Genomic DNA, 18,752 nt, shown 5'->3' with positions numbered 1-18,752 from the left:
AGTAACTCAATTCAAGATGCTTTTTTATTATTAATTTATTTTTTTATAGTAGATTAGAAGATAATAATATTTTATTGATTAATAAAAATAATATTTTTAATATTTGTATCCTTATAAGATATTTTTTATATAAGAAAATAAATAAAAAAATAGTTTTGATATTTGTGTTCTTATAAATATAAAAATATAAATATTTTTGTAAAAATTAAAGAATATTTTAAAATTTACATATGAATTAATTTTATTATTAAAAAATATTTTTAAATGAAATATACAAAAATGGTAAAAAAAAAATGTTGAAAATTAAAAAGTATTAATTTTCTTACAAAACATCAAACACAATTGTTAGTTAAATAAAAATAAAAAATTAAATACTTAATAAACAAATTCTAAATTTAAATTACAATTTTCTTCCATTTATAACTTCTCGTAAATGTAGTAACCAATTCCATAAATAAATCATAAAAATATAATATATTGGCAAATTCTATTTGAATTTGTATTAAAAAATAAACAAGGACAAACTATTTTATTTTGAAAAATAAAAATAAATAAGAGATGGGAGAATTAGTTACCTTAATTACACATAATAAAAATCCATAAAATTTCCAAAAATACAACTATATATTAGATAATAAAAATAAGCTAAGTAGTTACTAATGTAACATTAAACTTCCTTGTTAATTTAGGAAACATTACAACTTAACATTCCATAATTAAGTATTTTTCTACCTCTATATATATATATATATATACTTAATTACATGCACACAAAATTCACACAAATTGCACAAGAAAAATAGATCAAACTTCTACTTCAATGGCGAAGAAGAATTCGATAAAGCTGTTTGGCGTCGTCATCACAACCGATTCCAAGAAGAAATCAACATGACAAAGGGTTAGACGCGACAACAGCAGAAACAACGATGTCGATCAAATTCCAGAAATTTCATTACCATTGGCTGAAGCAATTGGTCAAGTGCCGGTTTTCCTGCACTTGAAGAAGCTGCAGAAATCCGACATTAGCCCGGGACAAAACAGACTATTTGTCACCAAAAACGAAAGAATTATGGAGTTCTTGATCGAAAAAGAAAGAGCTGTCGTTACTAAAGAAGGAGGCTTTGAAGTCGCAACAATCGATTTGAATGGAGATATCTACAACCTACATTTGGCGATATGGTCAAGTCTCCACATGATAATCATCAAGAAAGAATGAAAAAAAATTAATCTTACAAAATGGCTTAGAAAAAAATTATGTGGTCAAAATATCCGGCTATCGACATGATGGGAAGTCCCGTTTCACAGTTAACTTTAAGCCGATGCTTAATTAGTTCACTGTCGGCTTAATTAACATTCAAATAGTTACTATATATATTATGTTTTGTAGTTAAATATTAGCTATTCCTCTACTTTGATTACTGTTATTTTAGTTTTGTCACTTCTTTGTATGAAAATTAAAAAATATTATTCTATTTATTATTTGTTAAATATTTTATTGTTTTGAGTTTACTGTGCATAATTTTACTCATATTTCTTTCTTTATAAAATTATCACAAATGTTAAAAAACTAACATATAATATAATCTTTAATACCAAGTAGATTAAATTTTTACCATTTTAATTCTCATAATTATATCAAAAGTTACTTCTTTTTTTTAACAAAAATACATATATAAATATTAGTTAAACCAAAATAATAAAAATAACGTTCAAAAAATTGAATTTTCAAAATTTTGTATTCAATTTATTGTACAATTACAATATAAATAAATAAATTTATTATGCAATAACATTAATATAATGAAAACAAACACATCTTACATATATGAACAACATATTCGGTAATACAAAATTACATACGAAATTAAATAAATAAAAAGAATAATTACATATATAAGTATTTCATATTCCATGACTGCATTTAGTTTATGTGAGTTTTTTTTTTTAAAAAAAAAAAAAAATCTTTTGAATTAATATTGTAATTATTCCTAATTCAACATATAAAATTTAAAATACAGTAAATAGTAATAACAATAATAATAATGAAATAATTGTTTGATTTTAATTTAAAATTGAGTTTTTTTTTTTATAATTTTTTAATAATTATTTGATATGATTTTTTTTTTTTAATTATATAACCACCACAAATTTTAATTTAAATTACAAAATCAATCGAACTTTGAATTTATTTATATTATTACTAACGTAAATGCCAATTGCTACGCACAATACAATCAACGAAAATTTGTTAGTCATTTCAAAATATATTATTACTGAAATTTATTTTTATTTTCAAATATTTTAATAATTTTAAGAATAATAAATTTTTTATAAAAATAGTAATAATTAAATAAATAACAATTAATTTTTTTAGAAAAATATTATCATTTAAAATAAATTAAAAAAAAAAAATTTTTACAAACTTCAAATGAAATGAATGTAATAATATAAACTATGATTTACCTTAAATATTAATATAATTAAAATAATTTAATGTTAAAATAATAATTTAATTTATTATGAACAAAATAATTAAAAAAAATACTTCGTCCACTGCCAATTTATCCATTTATTTTTTCCATGTTAATATTTAAATATTAATTATTATATCACATAGTACAAATTAAGAAAAAATGACAAAAATATTTCTATTGGTGTCTTATAATACTAATGAAATAAAATTTGTACAAAAAATTATACAAATATAAGAATATTTTTAATGTTAAAAACAATTACGGCAAATACAAATGGATAGATCGGTGATGGATTGAGGTAATATATAAAAGCTATATATATATTTTGGATGTGTTTAGAACTTGATTAATTATGAAAATAAAACTATTATTTAAATTATTTTTGCAGTAAATATGACATCATGAAAAGAAAACACTAGGCAACTTAGAAGACAGTCTTTTCAAATTCAACTTTATAAAAGCCAACTAAAATAAACAACAAGAAAATAATGAAAATAAACTATAATCAATAACAAAAAATATTAGAAAATTGAGAGAATATAAAAAGGAAATAAGAAAAATGTAAAAAATATAATGAATTTTTTTTTAAAAAAAATATAATTAGTCAACTCATTTATAAAGATTACAAAAAAATTGTAAAAATTAGTTTTTCCCCTAACATTTAGTTAAAATTCCACTTAAAACCAAAACCATAAAACCTCTTCCATTTATAAAATTATCTACAAAATCACATTATTTATAAAAAATAAATATACTAATAATATATATATATATATATACAAATTAATATATCAATATGAGTGTATATGTGATAATCATATAGGGTGTGTTTATTTGGGGATTGGATTTCATCATATTTTTGTCCAAAAAAATATCAAATCAAACACCTATTTTTTATTTTTTATATTATACTAAAAATCAATTTTATATTTAAAACATCACATCAACACCTATTTATATCACATCATACAACTATTCAAATTCAAAATTTTTACTATTCAAATAAACTCAAAATCAAAACCCCCAAACAAATGTATTTAATATTAAAAAATAAATATATTTAATTTAAATTTCATAATTATTAAAGTACTTCATAAATAAATAAATAAAATAAAATTTTAGTAACAAAATTTTATATTTATAGACATAACTATTTCAAGTTATTCTATTATAATTTAAATTAAAAAAAAAGTTAATTAATTATGTATCATAAAATAGTAATTATAAAAGTAATATATGAAAATAATAATAATAAACAATAAATATTTGCAGAAGAAAAAAAAAATTGTATTTCTATTGTTATGTAAAAAATTGTAAAAGGAAAAAACATATTACTCCACCCGTCCCACATAATTTGTCCATATTTTCTATTTTCGTTCGTCCCACGTAACTTTTCCTTTCTATTTTTGGAAATATAATTATGCAACTTTAATCGCATTTTAAATTTTAAATTTTCCTAATTTTAATTAAACTATTTACTTATCTTAATCTTAATTTATAATTATTAAATAATAATTATTTTTACTAATACACTTCTTAATTATTTACTAATTATACTTTACTTAAATTCCCGTATCTACAGTAATAGTCTCATGTTTTTTGGGACGGAGGGAGTAAAAAAAAAAAGAAAAAAATTTTCAAAATTTTGAGATTGTAGAATTGCAAAATTTTTAAAAAAAAAAATACTAAACTCTTTTATTTACTTTCCGTCCAATACAATATTTTTGTTTACTATTTTTGTACGTCCCAAAATAATAGTTTTGTTTATTATTTTTGTTCGTCTCAAAACAATAGTCTTATTTCTTATTTCCATAAATAACCATATCACTGTATAACTATCTTTACTCTTTCATTATTATTATTAACAATTAACACTACTTTTTACATTAATACAAGGACAAAAATGTCTTTTATCTATATTTTTTTTTACCAAAAATCTCGTGCCCAACCAACACAACCAAAACTATAATTTCGGGACCGAGAAAATATAATACTCCCTCCGTCCCATAACAAATATTCATTTTTCCATTTTAGTCCCTCCATAACAAAGTATCAATTTTTTTTAGTAACTGTACTATTTACCTAACATTACAAATACCCTTGTAACTTACAGTATATTATACAAATACTATTACCCTAATAAAGTTATTTTAGTTATTTCTTACTTTATTCCTACTATATTATAATATAATACTAATATTTATAAAATTACGAGCAAAAAGCAAATTGATACTTCGGAAAAGGAGAAAATATATATATATATGATTTCCTCAACGGTGACAAGTTTATTACAAAATATTTTCCGGAAAAAGTGTATATATATATATATATATGATTTCCTCAACGGTGACAAGTTTATTACAAAATATTAGCCATTAGGCCATACCTTTCGGAACGAGAGCCATCTGTTACTAGAGGAGGCCATACCTTTCGGAACGAGAGCCATCTCTTACTAGAGGAGAGTTAGGGTGGGTTTGTTTGGGGTTGGATTTTAAGTTGGGATTTGAATAGTAAAAATTTTGAATTTAAATAGTTGTATGATGTGTTATAAATAGGTGTTGATGTGATATTTTGAATATAAAATTGATTTTTAATATAATATAAAAAATGAAAAATACACGTTTGATTTGATATTTTTGAAAAAAAAAATTGAATGAATAATGTAAATCCAATCCAATCCCGACAAAAACACTCTTAAGGTATTTCAAGCAGTGTTTGAGGCCTTCAGCCCTCAAAATGGGTCCCAGCCCGGTCAGGGTAAAATCCACCCGGGAACCCGAACCGCACCCGATTCTGTAATTAATTTCACCCAATTTCAATTTTATCGACACAGGCAGGCTCCAGTTTCCACTAACCCTAGTCCCAATCGTTTGATTTTCACTTACCCGCACCGGACTCTCCTCCGCTTCACCGTTACTCCGCGTCTCTCCTCAGCTGACGGTGGTTCGGACTTTCCTCTCCTTCAACTGCGTCGTCTCCTACAAGAGAAGCAAGTGTGAGAATAAGCATTTACTGCAATTTGGATTTGTTATTTTTGAATTGGTTTTTTCTTTCTTTTTTTTTTTTTGGATTCGATGGTGAGCAAGTGTGATAATCATTTAAGCATTTCTATTTTTCACCAATTTTGAGTTTGATCGTGTTTATGTTACGTGATTCATTTCGATCTAATTCATAACGGTTAAAGCAGAAGCAAGCAGAATCATTAGAGCATTTGCATTGTGTTCAATTCCTTGGTGATTTGTCATTTCAATCCAATTGTATTCAGACAAAGTTGCATAGGAGACACTTGAAAAAAGAACAAGGAAAATGTCGCGGGTTTGCTGGGTTGGATCCGGTGGAAAATAGAGACTAGGAGGAAAAATGTGTAACTGCTGGATTTGGTTGGATAAATTGAGAAGCCTAGGCTCCGGTATGGCTTTATTTCACTTTCAGAGCTTATTTGGCGGGTTTTCACCTCTCACGACAGGGATCAATTTCTAGTTAGTGTTGTTTATGAATGTTTCACTTGCTAAGACTCACAATATTGCACTGACGGTTCTCCTTATGCCCATTTGTCTCGGTTTAGGTGCGATATCTGTCTTGCCACTGAATAATGGATTTATAAACATGTTCTTTTGGTCTCTGGTTTTGCTATGTCCTGGCCATGGTATGGTTGTTTTTGAGTGATCTATGTCATAAACTCTAATTATTTGTTATGACACAGCGCAGTCTCTTTTCTCCATTGATTATGGGGGAAAAAAGAACGAATATTAACCGAGAACTAACACATGTTTAATGGGTATATATGGTGTACATATACATGCATAACTGCATATAAAGTAACGATATATGTAGAATAAATAAGCAAAGATAACTGGGCTGTTTGTAAATCGTTGTTTCATATGCATGCCTAAGGATGCAATCATTGATGATTTAGTGAACATTAAGAAAAGAAAATTCTTCTTTTGAAATGTCTTCATGTAGAAGTGAAGGTAGTTTGGTGGATGGGCTACAGTTGATATTCTGTTGTAAGAAAATCAAGCGTTCCAGAAACATCTGAATTCTGAGAGTATTCTTGATTGAAATGGCCTTCTATCTTCATGACAGATTTGTAAACTGATAGCTATTGCACTAAGTTTCTTAATTAAGTTTTAAAAATAAAATATGCATTTCATGCTTTACATTGCCACTTCCTTCCTTTTTGTTTCTGCTTATTTATGAATTTGTACTTGAATTGTTATTCATCTTGTCCACTTTAGTGTAATTTGTGGTGAAGATCCATAAAAGAAAAGGATAAACTGTAGCTTGAAATTAACATATCTTTGTTAGTAAAAGCCTTTTCAAGAGGATACTGATTACAGGTTAGGGCTTATGCTTGTCCACATATTTTTCTGTTATTATCAACTTGCATGGTAATGGGATCTAAAAATTTGAACTCAGTTACTAATGAGTTTTATGGTGCACTGTTTCTTTCCTCCAACTAATCCTAAGATATTATTCAACTAAACGGGAAATTAATGTTCATTATTAAGAAGTCTTTGATTAAGTGATATATTGTTTTAATATTGATGGGATTTCTCGTTTTCTATGTCCAGTTTCAAGAGAACTTCTGAGAGACGCTCAACAAGCCAGTTTCTAGGCATTGCTGATGGACCGGCAGCCTCATGAATATGGTGCTCCCATGGCATATGGGCAGCAGCAACAAGGGGCTAATATGCAGCAGCAGCAGCAATATGGTTTTCACCCACAACATCAACAATTTCCCCCATCTGGCCATGGCCCTCCATTTTTGCCCCCTCATCCTTCACTTCAGCCATTTCCTTATCCTCGCCCAATGCAGCAAACCCAACTCTATCCTCAATTACCTCCCCACCCTTCCCTCCATCAACAGACACCACCTCCTTTTGCTCCGCATGTTCCCCCACATCTTGTCCCTTTTCATGCTCCGTATGATTCTGCACCACCTCCTGCTCCACCACCATCCGATCCTGAACATCAGAAACGGATTGACAAATTTGTTGAATATACTGTCAAGAATGGCCCAGAGTTTGAAGCCATTGTGCGTGAAAGAGAGAATGATAATCCTGCTTACAGTTTTCTCTTTGGTGGAGAAGGGCATAATTACTACCGGTATAAGCTTTGGATGGCCACAAGACCCCTTATGGGTCCTTACAACCCACCACCTTTTCCCTCTTCTGTGCCATTGATGCACCCTCCCAATCCCATCATGAACCCTGCGGCTATAAATACTCCAAATGCTGCTTCCACTGTTTCTACTCCAGGAATGGGTTCCTCTCACCTACAACAGCCTGCTTATCCACCATTCTTTGAGCAGCAGCACCCCCATCCCTCTCAGGCTTTGGTGGGTCATAGCCGTCCTGATTTTGATCAATCTTACAGACCTTTCAAAGGGGTATCTAGAACACTGCCTTCTGATGTTGAGATGGAGCTAAATGGTGTTCTCAACAATCTTACTGGAACAAAGGAATCAATTAAAGGTGCAAAGACTTGGTTTATGCAGAGATCTCCTTTTATTCCTGCTCTGGCTGAAGCGCTTCGAGATAGAGTTTTTTCTCTGGATGATTCTGAGAGACAGCTGCATATTGTTTACCTTGCCAATGATATTTTATTTGACAGGTATGCTGCGGCTTGTCTATCCATTTTCTTGAATGTATTCTGGTGGAAAGCTCTGTTTATTGCATATTTATTTACTGGTAACTTGCATTTCCTCAATGCATTTCTTTAGCCCATTGTCGGTTATTTTCTATATTTTGTAGTGATGAACCTAATACTAATTAATAATCTAGATAATTAAATAATAGTAGTGAATTATTTCTATTATAACAGCACTATTTTAAATATTATGCTTCCTTGCACTATTAGGCACAGTAATTGATAGAACTCATAGAAGTAATTATTTTCGAAGTGCTTATCACCTATGAAATAGTTACACCTTTCTCATTTAAGCAGTTTGTAAGTAATGGAATTGCTTGTATATTGGCTGTGGTTCTCTAAACTTAAATTATACTTGCAATTTGATTGAAAAATTTGCTTCAGTGATTGACCCTGTAGATACTCATTTGCCTCTTCTTTGCATCATTATGCAATTTTGTGTCGTATCGTTGAAATGTGCAATTTCTGACATATGCAGCTTGCAGAGGCGGGCAAATGCTCAGGAACTTGATAGTGAAGCACTTGCATTTAAGCCTGTTCTAGGTTCCATGTTTGCAAGAATATACCACAATCCACAAAACAAGGATGAAAACCAGTCCCGTCTGAAGAAAATCTTACAATTCTGGGCCTCCAAAGAAGTTTATGATCAGGACACGATCATGGGGCTTGAAAATGAAATGATGAGTGGGTTGCCACTAAATCCTGTACCTGGACCCCACACTGACGCATCTGCTCTTGCAGGAGATCGTCCTTCTGCCCCAGGTAGGTTCTTGAAAACCACCTTTTACATGCATGGATTATTGGCATTAAGAAGCTAACATTGAAGGTTATGTGTTCAGAAATAAGTTTATTTAATTATGTCAGTATTAATAGTTTCTATATGTTTTCGATAGTTTTAAATGGAAATATGATCTCTTTAGTTTCTAACCTTGTGCTAATACATAAGTTCATTTGATTACGTCAGTATTAAGAGGTTTAATATGTTTTTAGTAGTTTTAGACAGGAATACGATATTAAGTGTTGTTTTGTAACATTTCTCTTCACAGGACTGCACCCATTGGCAAGTAATAGTTCTTTGCAATGGCAGCCAGACAAGCACGACTTTGCTGATAAACAAGTTCCCTCTATTCCACCCCAACCATTTCATCCCAATTCAATTCCTTCAGGCGGATTAACCGGATCAATGCCTCTGCCATCTTCCGCTCAACAACCAAATCTACCAACACCACCTACTACCGGAAAAGTTGGCGAAAAACTGCCCCCGTACCCCTTGTTTCCACCGGGTCTCATCCCTGGTATGGTCCGAAAGATGCAGATAGGCAGCGGAGTACCTTACTCTCCTATGAGCCCTCTGGATATTCCAACCGTGATTCCACCCTCAAACGTGCCACAGTCAGATATTCTTGAAAGAGTGTCGAAGTTCTTCCGAGAGATTGGAGAGGTGAACCCCTCCGAAGGACCCATGATCTCGTCCGAAACAAGGGGCGATGATGGCTATGACTACGATTATGAGAAAGACCTCCCTGCCCGCAAGGGAGGAGCTTGTATACCTCCGCCGGCCAGCCTAAACTCTGAGCCAGATAACGATGGAAGTATGGAACCGAAGAGCGGCAGCTCTGGCAGGCTGGGGCTCGGCGCAACGAACAACCCGGCGGAGCAAAGTCAGTATGATGATGTGTACTCGTCTTACAGGAAAGAGAGAAGCACCAATTACCATTCGTCCATGAGTGCAAGAGCTGCTGGAAGGTAAAAAAAAGCATTAGTTTTACTAAATGTAGTCCTGCATTTATTGGTATATATAATCTAATGGATTTTACCTTTGACGTGAGATGCAGATTTTGTTTAATTACTTGATTATTGGCTGATAATTAGCTGTTTGATTTTGGTTGAAGATGTGCGTGAAACGTTTTTTTATGTTTTGTAAAATCATGTAAACATTCCATTCCATGTGCTGCTGCCTCTGTAGTATGGATGGGATGGAAGAGGTTACTGATCTGGACGAGTCAATATGAAATTATTTTTATTGTATTGTTTTCTAAGTTTCGTAATAAATAAGACAAAAAAAAAAAAAGTTAAATTTGAGTGGAATATATTTTGGACTTTCTAAATAGATAGTAAGAATTTGATTCACCAAGGATTTTTTTATTTTATTTTACTTTTAATTTCAAATTAAAGTATACTATTTAATTTATATCATTTTTACAAAACATATAAGGTTTTTTTTTTTTTTTCATAAAAGATTAGATTAAAATATTATTTAACTTAAAATTTAAATACTCCCTCCGTCTGTGAACGGACGGAGTATATATTTTTTAAAGCCAGATTCTTGCGAAATTATATCTGATAATCTTGTTAAGAAGAATGAAGCTAAATAGTAGAAGAAATTGAAATATAGTAATATAAAAAAAAAAGGAAATAAGTTGCTAATAAATGTCTAAAAAACCACAGTATAATAATAATAATAATAATAACAATAACAATAACGAGAAAAATTATTATTAGCATAAATATCCGATGAAATGTAAGAGATTTTTATTTTTATTTTTTAATATATATATAAAACAGAAAAATAAAAATACAGATTACGTTGTAAAAGTTTTCAACAGGTTTTACATAAACTAATTCATGCACTCTTCGGCGTCCATTGTCGATCGTTTCTTCTTGATTCGTTCCGTGCTTCATTTCCACGATTTGTTTTTGATGGTAAACTGTATCCTCTTTCTTGTTCGCCATCACTTATTCACTGAGCCAACACTATTCCACAGCGACATGGGAAAGCCCACCCTCAAGTTCATGCTCAATTTCCATTATTTGCTATCTTGATTCTTGAACCAGGAGTTTGCGACTGCCATCTAAATCTAACTCCAAGAACCAGTAATTGCATCGAGGATACGTGCTTCTGGCAATCAGCGCTGCAAGATCTCATGCCTCGGCATTTCCCCTTTCTTCCCAGTTCAATTAGGGTTTCTCTTAATTCGCTGTATTTTGTTGTTCAAGAGCTTCCCGCAATCCATCGGTGACAGGCACCGGTGAGCCCGAATTGACGGTCTGTCGGGTGAGGAGTTGAAAGGAATTCTTGTTTCAGGGAAAGAAGGGGCGGAATCGAGATGGGGTGGGGGAGGGTGGTGTACGAGGGAGTCGTGGCAATAGGGTCGCTTTTGCTTTTGGGTTGGGGCGGTTTGTGGTTCTTGAACAGGCGGCTTTACAAGGAGTACGAAGAGAAGCGGGTGTTGGTTCAGATCATTTTCAGCGTTGTGTTTGCCTTTTCTTGTAATCTTTTCCAGCTAGTCCTCTTCGAGATTATTCCCATTCTCTCCAAAGAGTAAGCAGTTCGTATTATTTATTGTTTGTTTTGTCAGATTTCAGTTTAACGTATTTTTCTGGAATGATTTGCTAGTGGAGTGGATTGTATGCAAGCCCATCTTGTATTAGATCATAGAGGTTGTGTTGTGGTCTTTATTTAATCACGATGGAGTAATAAATGTTCTGATATTGTTTTTTGGCACTGTGTCGATTGGTGGAGATTAAGACCCTAACTTTCAATCTAATGAATTGCTTCACTTGCTGTAATTTGTAGTGCTAGAAGGATGAACTGGAAGGTGGATTTGTTTTGTCTGATACTGCTGCTCGTCTTCATGTTGCCATACTATCATTGCTATCTCATGCTTTGTAACAGTGGTGAGTTTGACTCCAAAAAGTTAATTATCTGCATGTTGATCCGTTTGTTAAGGAGGGGGAAATGGAGGTGGTTTGCTGTGTTTACACTTCATTTGAAATTGTTGGTAGTTCCTCAGTTTATACTTCCAACAATAATTGTGTCGCTTTGTGAAGATTACTTGCTTTTGATCTTGACCATTCTGGGGAAATACATATTTATCTATCCCTTTTCTTTAAATGTGTGCGAAATAGTAATATAGTTTCATTTGTTAGGATATTAGAGTTGAAGTCATATAAAAAATGTTTTCTATTGTTATCCTGCTGTAGAATTAGGATTTGTTTAAGCGGGATAATTTAAGCTTTCTTCCAGTGTTTCTAGTTTTTTAATAATTATGTAGCTTCACTCTATAAATAGAATGTGAGATTTTCCTGTGTTCTTTTCAATTTTGATTCCTGCAATGGTATTAGAGTTTTGATCTCAGGCTTTTCTCTAGAACCTTAATTTGCATTTCAAATTGGCTAGCTGTGCAGTTTGCTTAAAATGCATATTTTGCAACATTTAGTGTGCCACATTTGGTTATACTACTGTTATTAATGCTTGTTTGTGAGCTATCTACTCTTTATACATGGAAACTTAGATGATCGTCTCACATTTATTTGCGATTTCTATCTGTTTTATGCCTGCTTGTGTTGCGTATCTATATTCTTTTTAGTTTGTCTTCTATATGCAGACTTCTTATACCTACCGTCATCAGATGTCAACCTAATAATTTCTCATGAATAATGTAAGACCTTTTGAGTATCACAGACTTGTGATGATTATTGATTTCTTGAAATGACTATCCCATATTGATAGTGTGTGTGTACATCTTGGTTTAATTTAAGATGGGGTTTAACAAGTCTTGTAAAATTTTCTTTGCATTAGAGTTGTACACCAAAAATTAATCAAGATTTTCTTTATTGGAGTTTTCGTTAGTCTAAATATCTGTAATACTGCTCTGTAAGTAGGTGTTTGGATACTTTAATTCATGAGAAATCTTATTTAATCACTACAATTTTATATTCTAATTTTGTAATATTGTTGACTGTATTTCAGGTCTTAGGAAGGAACGGGCTTCACTTGGTGCTGTAATATTCTTGCTGGCTTTTCTGTATGGTTTTTGGAGAATGGGTGTTCATTTTCCTATGCCCTCTCCAGATAAAGGTTAGGTGTTTTTTTCGTTTGCAATTGCAGTGGAACTATATGCCCATGCTCAAGCATCTTGTGAAATCTATATGATGTATCTCACTTTAAATCAACTTCTACTTTTAATATGCCATACCCATTGATCTGTATTATTCTGGACGACTGCTTGAAAAATTCATTGGAAAGCCACAGGAATGGTCTCTATCTTGCTTGCCCCAACTGGGGTCTTTTGAGTTAATGCTTTGTCTGTTTTATTTTGGAGTCCACACTCCACACTGTTTTTACACAAAGGACATGGCTTGTTGTTTATGGTGAACAAATGTTAATTTTGTCTTGTTACATTGCCAGACATTTGTTGGTTGACCACTTGACTGTTTGGTTGTTTCCATGGAAATACCTTTCTTTTGTTGTGCAATTGCTTCAAATTTTCCTACGTCTTTGATGTATTAATTGTCTCATTATCTGAAAAACAATTGGTTTTGTACAATTTTTTTAATTTTTTAATCTCTTTTGTGTGTGTGGAATTTAATTGTTTAAAGAATTTCATTTCCTGGAAAATCATTTAATTCAAGTTTGGCTGTATGTTGCTGCTTCATGATTGTGCTTCTCAGGATTTTTCACCACTCCCCAGTTGGTTAGCAGAATTGGAGTTATTGGTGTTACTGTCATGGCTGTTTTATCTGGCTTTGGAGCAGTTAATTTGCCATACAGCTATCTTTCTCTCTTTATTAGGTAAGAATTGTTGAACTTATTATAAAACACTAAAGAGCTATATGATGGTTAATTTTGTCTCTCTGTATGCTTCTCTGAGACAAATCTTGTATTCTTTGTGAAGCTTATTTGGTTAAGCTGTGATTATAGAATAAGTTGGCACCATAGGTCTTTTTATAATTCTAGTGCTAAAAGGTTCTGGCTACAACATTTTCTTAGCTAACTGTCCATTAGATGCGTTATTACCACTCTAGTATGTGTTACTTTCTATTTGTAATGGAGTTTTTCTGACCTTGCTTGGAATGTGTTTGATAGAACTTATTTTTTCAAATTTATATGCTCTTATAGCTTTTACAATGCCATTAAAATCTTTTTAGGATGTACTGCCTCTCTCTTTTTGAGAAAGAAATATAGAATTACAGCTGAAGGAGCATATCCACTGATATTTTTTACTTTTTTCCCTTTTTTATAATAATAATAATGAGAGCTAGTGTTTGGTTAAAAGCAATTAATTTGAGTTCATGTGTTGTCTACACATGTTATATAACAAGTACAATGTTTTGTAACTTAGCTTATATGATCATAATTTTCTGTAGGGGATTAGCATCATGTGATGCATTAATTCTTGATAAATATTCAAATCTAATTATTTAGCATATACAGTTAAGAAGAAACTAAAATGTTAGAGAACATAATCTAATAATTCAAATTAGGGTGAATATAATGGTGTAAAATGGTAAGGAAGATGTCATTTAATAAAAGAGCTTTAAGTTTTATTTCATGACAACTTCTATAGATTTTACAAGCATTTTGCTTGAGATTTTCAAAGCAATTCTACAGAACTTATAACTATCCAACAACTTAAAAGTTTTTATGAGGCTTTAGTTGGAAGAAAACTATCTAAAAAACATCTTTTACAAATTTAAATTCAAAGAACATTGTATTATGCAAAAATGTTCATATTTGACTAATATAGGAATTTTTGTAAATATATTAACCATTAGCTTGTCATTGAACCAATGGAAAGATCAACCATCATGATGCTGAATTAACACATAGCAGATTGTGCTTCCTAGGTTTTAGTTATGGTAAGCTGAAATTTTCTCTATGTTTACTGATTCTCAATTCAGTTATTACCATCTAATGCATATGCATGTTTTTTTTACCTCTCCCAACTTGAAGAGAAATTGATGAATCAGAAATCAAGTCAGTTGAGAGGCAGCTAATGCAGTCTATTGAGACTTGCATTGCAAAGAAGAAGAAAATTATTCTCAGCCAAATGGAGATAGAGCGAAAACAGGGATCTGAAGAGGTGTGTTTTCCTTGATGCCATATTTAAACTTAGTTAACAAGTCATAGGTTGCAGTAAGATTTCACACCACTGTGTTTGTTGATGTTAATCTTAGAATTCTTTGGTGGATTCATTATCCCAAAATTGATGGTTGAGTTTAGTAATTGAAAAGTCAATTGTCAGACTGTGCAGCTTGGAAGTGGAAAATGCTATTCGAAAGTCGTCTTTGATGGCTTAATGTTGCATGAAATTAGCTTCTGTGCAGCCCTTAGATACCTGCTTTTAAGATGTTCTGTCTGAATATATAGAGCATAATAATGTGTTTGAATGATGTGCTTGTGTGTCAAATTGATGCTTAATTCTAGGAATATAGTGTTATGTGAGTATGACACCTTTAATTTGAATGTAGATTATTGGTTAATTAGTGAATAATTATTGACTTTTAAATTTGTATCTTTTCAAAAGAAAATATTACTTCTTTAAAAACTTATGTTTGGTTTTTTGTGTTTTGAAAGTTAACGGTGAAAAAAAAAGATATCCAAACATGGGAATTATTATTATATGATTTTTAGTGCATCATCGGAAATATCAAGCATGACTTTTCAAGTATGTTCATGAGAGTGAAACATGATAGAGTACTTTAATCTGACAAATTAGACAGATTATAATTGCTGCTTACTTTAATGTGACAGAATTCAAATAATAGGTCCTTCCTAAAGAGGTTAGTAGGAACAGTTGTCCGATCCGTTCATGATGACCAAAAGGAGCAAGGTTAGTAACTAACTACATCGTACTTTAGCAACGTGTATACCCTTACAGATTCTTTTAAGAGTTTTAGATAAGATGTATGAGATCATATCCTCAACATGTGCAGTTGCTGATGAGATGGTGCTGTATCAGATCTTTTTTTTTTTTTCTTACTTCTGTTGTATTATGTAGTTTGATTTTCATGGCATTGACCTACCCTTAATCAAGTCTTCAGTTTGAACTGCAGTTGCCATGCCATCTTTTTAAGTTATAAGACCAATTGGTTTTATCACAAAAAATTACCATTTGTTTAATCATCGAGGAAAGAGATCATTGACAATGTTTCTTATCTTGGTCCTCTTTGTGAAGATATTAAAACCACGGAAGCAGAGGTACAAGCATTAGAGGAGCTCTCCAAGCAACTTTTTCTGGAAATCTATGAGCTTCGTCAAGCTAAGGTATACTTGCGTTTATGCCCTTCCTGTACTATGCAAGTTAAGTTTAATATTAGGATATTATTGCTCTTAGTTGTGGACTGGCTTTTAAGTTTCTTCTGAAATCTCACCCTTAATGTTATTTCAGGAAGCTGCTGCTTATTCAAGGACCTGGAAGGGTCATATGCAGAACTTTCTGGGCTATGCTTGTTCAGTATATTGTGTATATAAAATGATAAAGGTGAATCATGTATATTAGAATTTATATAAATGAATGTAAATTGATATAGTTTAAACTTTTGGGCAATGCATTTTCCCATTATCAGATAGAAGTTCAGTGTTCAATCACGATCGTCATCTTTCTTAATAAAAGTTATACAAGTGGATTGCTTTATAAACTAGAACATTATCTACATGTGAGATTGTGCAATGGAATCGTTAATATAAACAAATATGAAGTGTTACATCTCTGTATAAGCATAAGTGATCTAATATAATGGACAATGTGGTCTGCGCATGTTTGATACAAACCCTTACGTGGACAACGAGTTTTTGACTAGTAATCTGTCGACTTATCATAGTCAACATGTTGACTAAGTTTTTATTAGCAAGATACTGAATTTTCATTTATCTTTGTTGTTTTGCTTTGCAGTCTTTGCAGAGTGTTGTATTTAAGGAGGTAATGTTCCTTTCTGTTTATCATCTTCTACTTAGTTATCTTTGTTGTATGATATCTGTCTCAATAAATTCATCGGTACTTAAAAGTAGTCCAAACTTTTGTGCAGGCTGGTTCTGTTGATCCTGTGACTAAGACAATCAGCATACTCCTGCAATTCTTTGATATAGGCATCAATGTAACTTTATTATCACAGGTTAGTGCCTTGCGTTATTTGAAAAAATTCATGCTGAATCATCCAGGATTCTTGTTGCATGCAATGCCTGAGAGTGTAATTGATATTCTCTGAAGTTCATAGTGATTTACAAGAATGACTTTTTTCCGTCTAAAAATTGGATCTAAATTGGATAGCTAGTAATGAACTTAAATCGGTACCAAAAAACTTTGGGAAAATACTATGTAATTATATGGAGATTGTTACGATTAATGAGACATAATTAATTTTATTTATTTATTTTTAACACTCGAATATAAAACCATTGAATTTGCATGACTTATGTGCCAATTTCTACTATTGATTAACACTAATCACAATAACCCTTGTTTGTCTCCTGTTGTGCAGTATGTTTCTCTTTTATTCATCGGGATGCTGATAGTAATATCTGTTAGGGGTTTCTTGTCAAATTTGATGAAGGTAACATCATTACTCCCATGTTTTCGTCCCAGTCGTGTTGCATAGCATCTTACAAATTTTTTGTCACTCTAGCTGGCTTGTATTTTCTAACATGTTAGTGAAACTTGTTTTCTTCTTTTGTAAAGTTGGAACATCTACTTTAGTGTTACGAGGGAACCAGTGGTGTGGGCATTCAAAGTGGAGGGTTATGTAGTTAAAATCATTCTGATCTCCAATTGGAATTGTTTTGATTCTCATCCTGCTTTAATTGCCGAACTCCTCCTAAATATATGTGAATATACTACCGAGTTGCTTGATGAATGATTTACCCTTCATAAGTCTTAACAGGTCTCATGCAAGTCTAGATTTGCTCTCGCGGAGCATTCTATTTGTCTGGTATGCTCCCAATCTCCTGATTCTTGCCTTTTTGTACAGTTCTTTTTTGCAGTTTCAAGAGTTGGAAGTGGATCTTCAAGCAATGTTGTTCTTTTCCTCTCTGAGATAATGGGGATGTATTTTGTCTCTTCCATATTGTTGATTCGGAAAAGCTTGGCAACAGAATACAGGTACCCTTCACTGCTATTGCTATGTTAAGTTTGTATTTCTTGTAGTTTCGAATACACTAGGTCTGCATGGTAATCTACACCGCTTTATTTTTGCCCTCTTTAAAATTGAAAATGATATTGTGTAAGTTGTTGTGTTATCAATATATAGTGGTTTTCTGATATATACTTCTTTCTTAGCAATGGCTTTCTGAGATTGATTATCCCACCCTTCTTATTACAGGCTGATAATAACCGATGTATTGGGAGGTGATATTCAGTTCGACTTCTACCATCGATGGTTTGATGCCATATTTGTTGCCAGTGCATTCCTCTCCCTGCTTCTTCTCTCTGCACATTACACTTCACGTCAAGCCGACAAGCATCCTATCGATTAACTCTTAGCTCAGTTCGTCCCACCCCTTTTCACAAACAGTATTATTGTAATCTTCCATTCCTCCCTTCCCAGTTTCTGTTTGCATTTTCCTTCTCATTCTATTCATTATTTGCATCTCCAGATTTTGTTCCATGGGCAGGTTTGGTTGCAACATTTGTTCCCAAATTCTCTCATCTATATCCATAATATTGACACTGCTGCATGTTTATGTACATTGGTTATGTTTGGGACTTCCAATCATAAGCGTATGCAATCAAAAATGAAGAAAGCGTGTTGTAATTTCAATTAATATAAACACGTTTTATGAACTGATGCCTTTTTGGTTAAAAAGACAGAAAAACACCCAAGAAAGCTTTTTATGTACCCTAATTA

General features: G+C 31.8%; 2 protein-coding genes across 6 annotated transcripts; both read left to right on the top strand.

The window, feature by feature from the left end:
- Window positions 1-5,298: 5,298 nt before the first annotated feature.
- Window positions 5,299-10,208, top strand: LOC127246740 (uncharacterized). 5 transcript variants are annotated; one of them, XM_051268271.1, is made up of 6 exons: window positions 5,299-5,469; window positions 5,740-5,883; window positions 6,040-6,120; window positions 7,049-8,090; window positions 8,605-8,888; window positions 9,173-10,208. In XM_051268271.1, exons 4-6 carry the CDS (start codon window positions 7,102-7,104, stop codon window positions 9,874-9,876), a joined length of 1,977 nt encoding a protein of 658 aa, XP_051124228.1. In that variant the 5' UTR covers window positions 5,299-5,469; window positions 5,740-5,883; window positions 6,040-6,120; window positions 7,049-7,101; the 3' UTR covers window positions 9,877-10,208. The 5 variants fall into 5 exon arrangements, with proteins under 5 accessions (XP_051124228.1, XP_051124225.1, XP_051124227.1 ...); XM_051268268.1 differs by lacking the exon at window positions 6,040-6,120; XM_051268270.1 differs by lacking the exon at window positions 6,040-6,120 and having other exon boundaries at window positions 5,662-5,883.
- A 517-nt stretch (window positions 10,209-10,725) lies between these two features.
- On the top strand, window positions 10,726-18,617 carry LOC127246764 (GPCR-type G protein 1). The gene is made up of 13 exons (XM_051268306.1): window positions 10,726-11,448; window positions 11,704-11,804; window positions 12,880-12,987; window positions 13,581-13,701; window positions 14,863-14,992; window positions 15,664-15,742; window positions 16,088-16,176; window positions 16,301-16,393; window positions 16,805-16,831; window positions 16,938-17,024; window positions 17,391-17,462; window positions 17,877-18,007; window positions 18,228-18,617. The coding sequence occupies exons 1-13, from the start codon at window positions 11,234-11,236 to the stop codon at window positions 18,379-18,381; spliced, it is 1,407 nt and encodes a 468-aa protein (XP_051124263.1). The 5' UTR covers window positions 10,726-11,233; the 3' UTR covers window positions 18,382-18,617.
- The last annotated feature ends 135 nt before the right edge of the window (window positions 18,618-18,752 follow it).

Source organism: Andrographis paniculata, unplaced genomic scaffold (genome assembly GCF_009805555.1).
Source record: "Andrographis paniculata isolate CXL003 unplaced genomic scaffold, ASM980555v1 Contig30END, whole genome shotgun sequence".
Classification (NCBI taxonomy): domain Eukaryota; kingdom Viridiplantae; phylum Streptophyta; class Magnoliopsida; order Lamiales; family Acanthaceae; genus Andrographis; species Andrographis paniculata.
The sequence above is the reverse complement of the archived record's forward strand: the minus strand, read 5'-3'. Positions and strand labels throughout refer to the sequence as shown.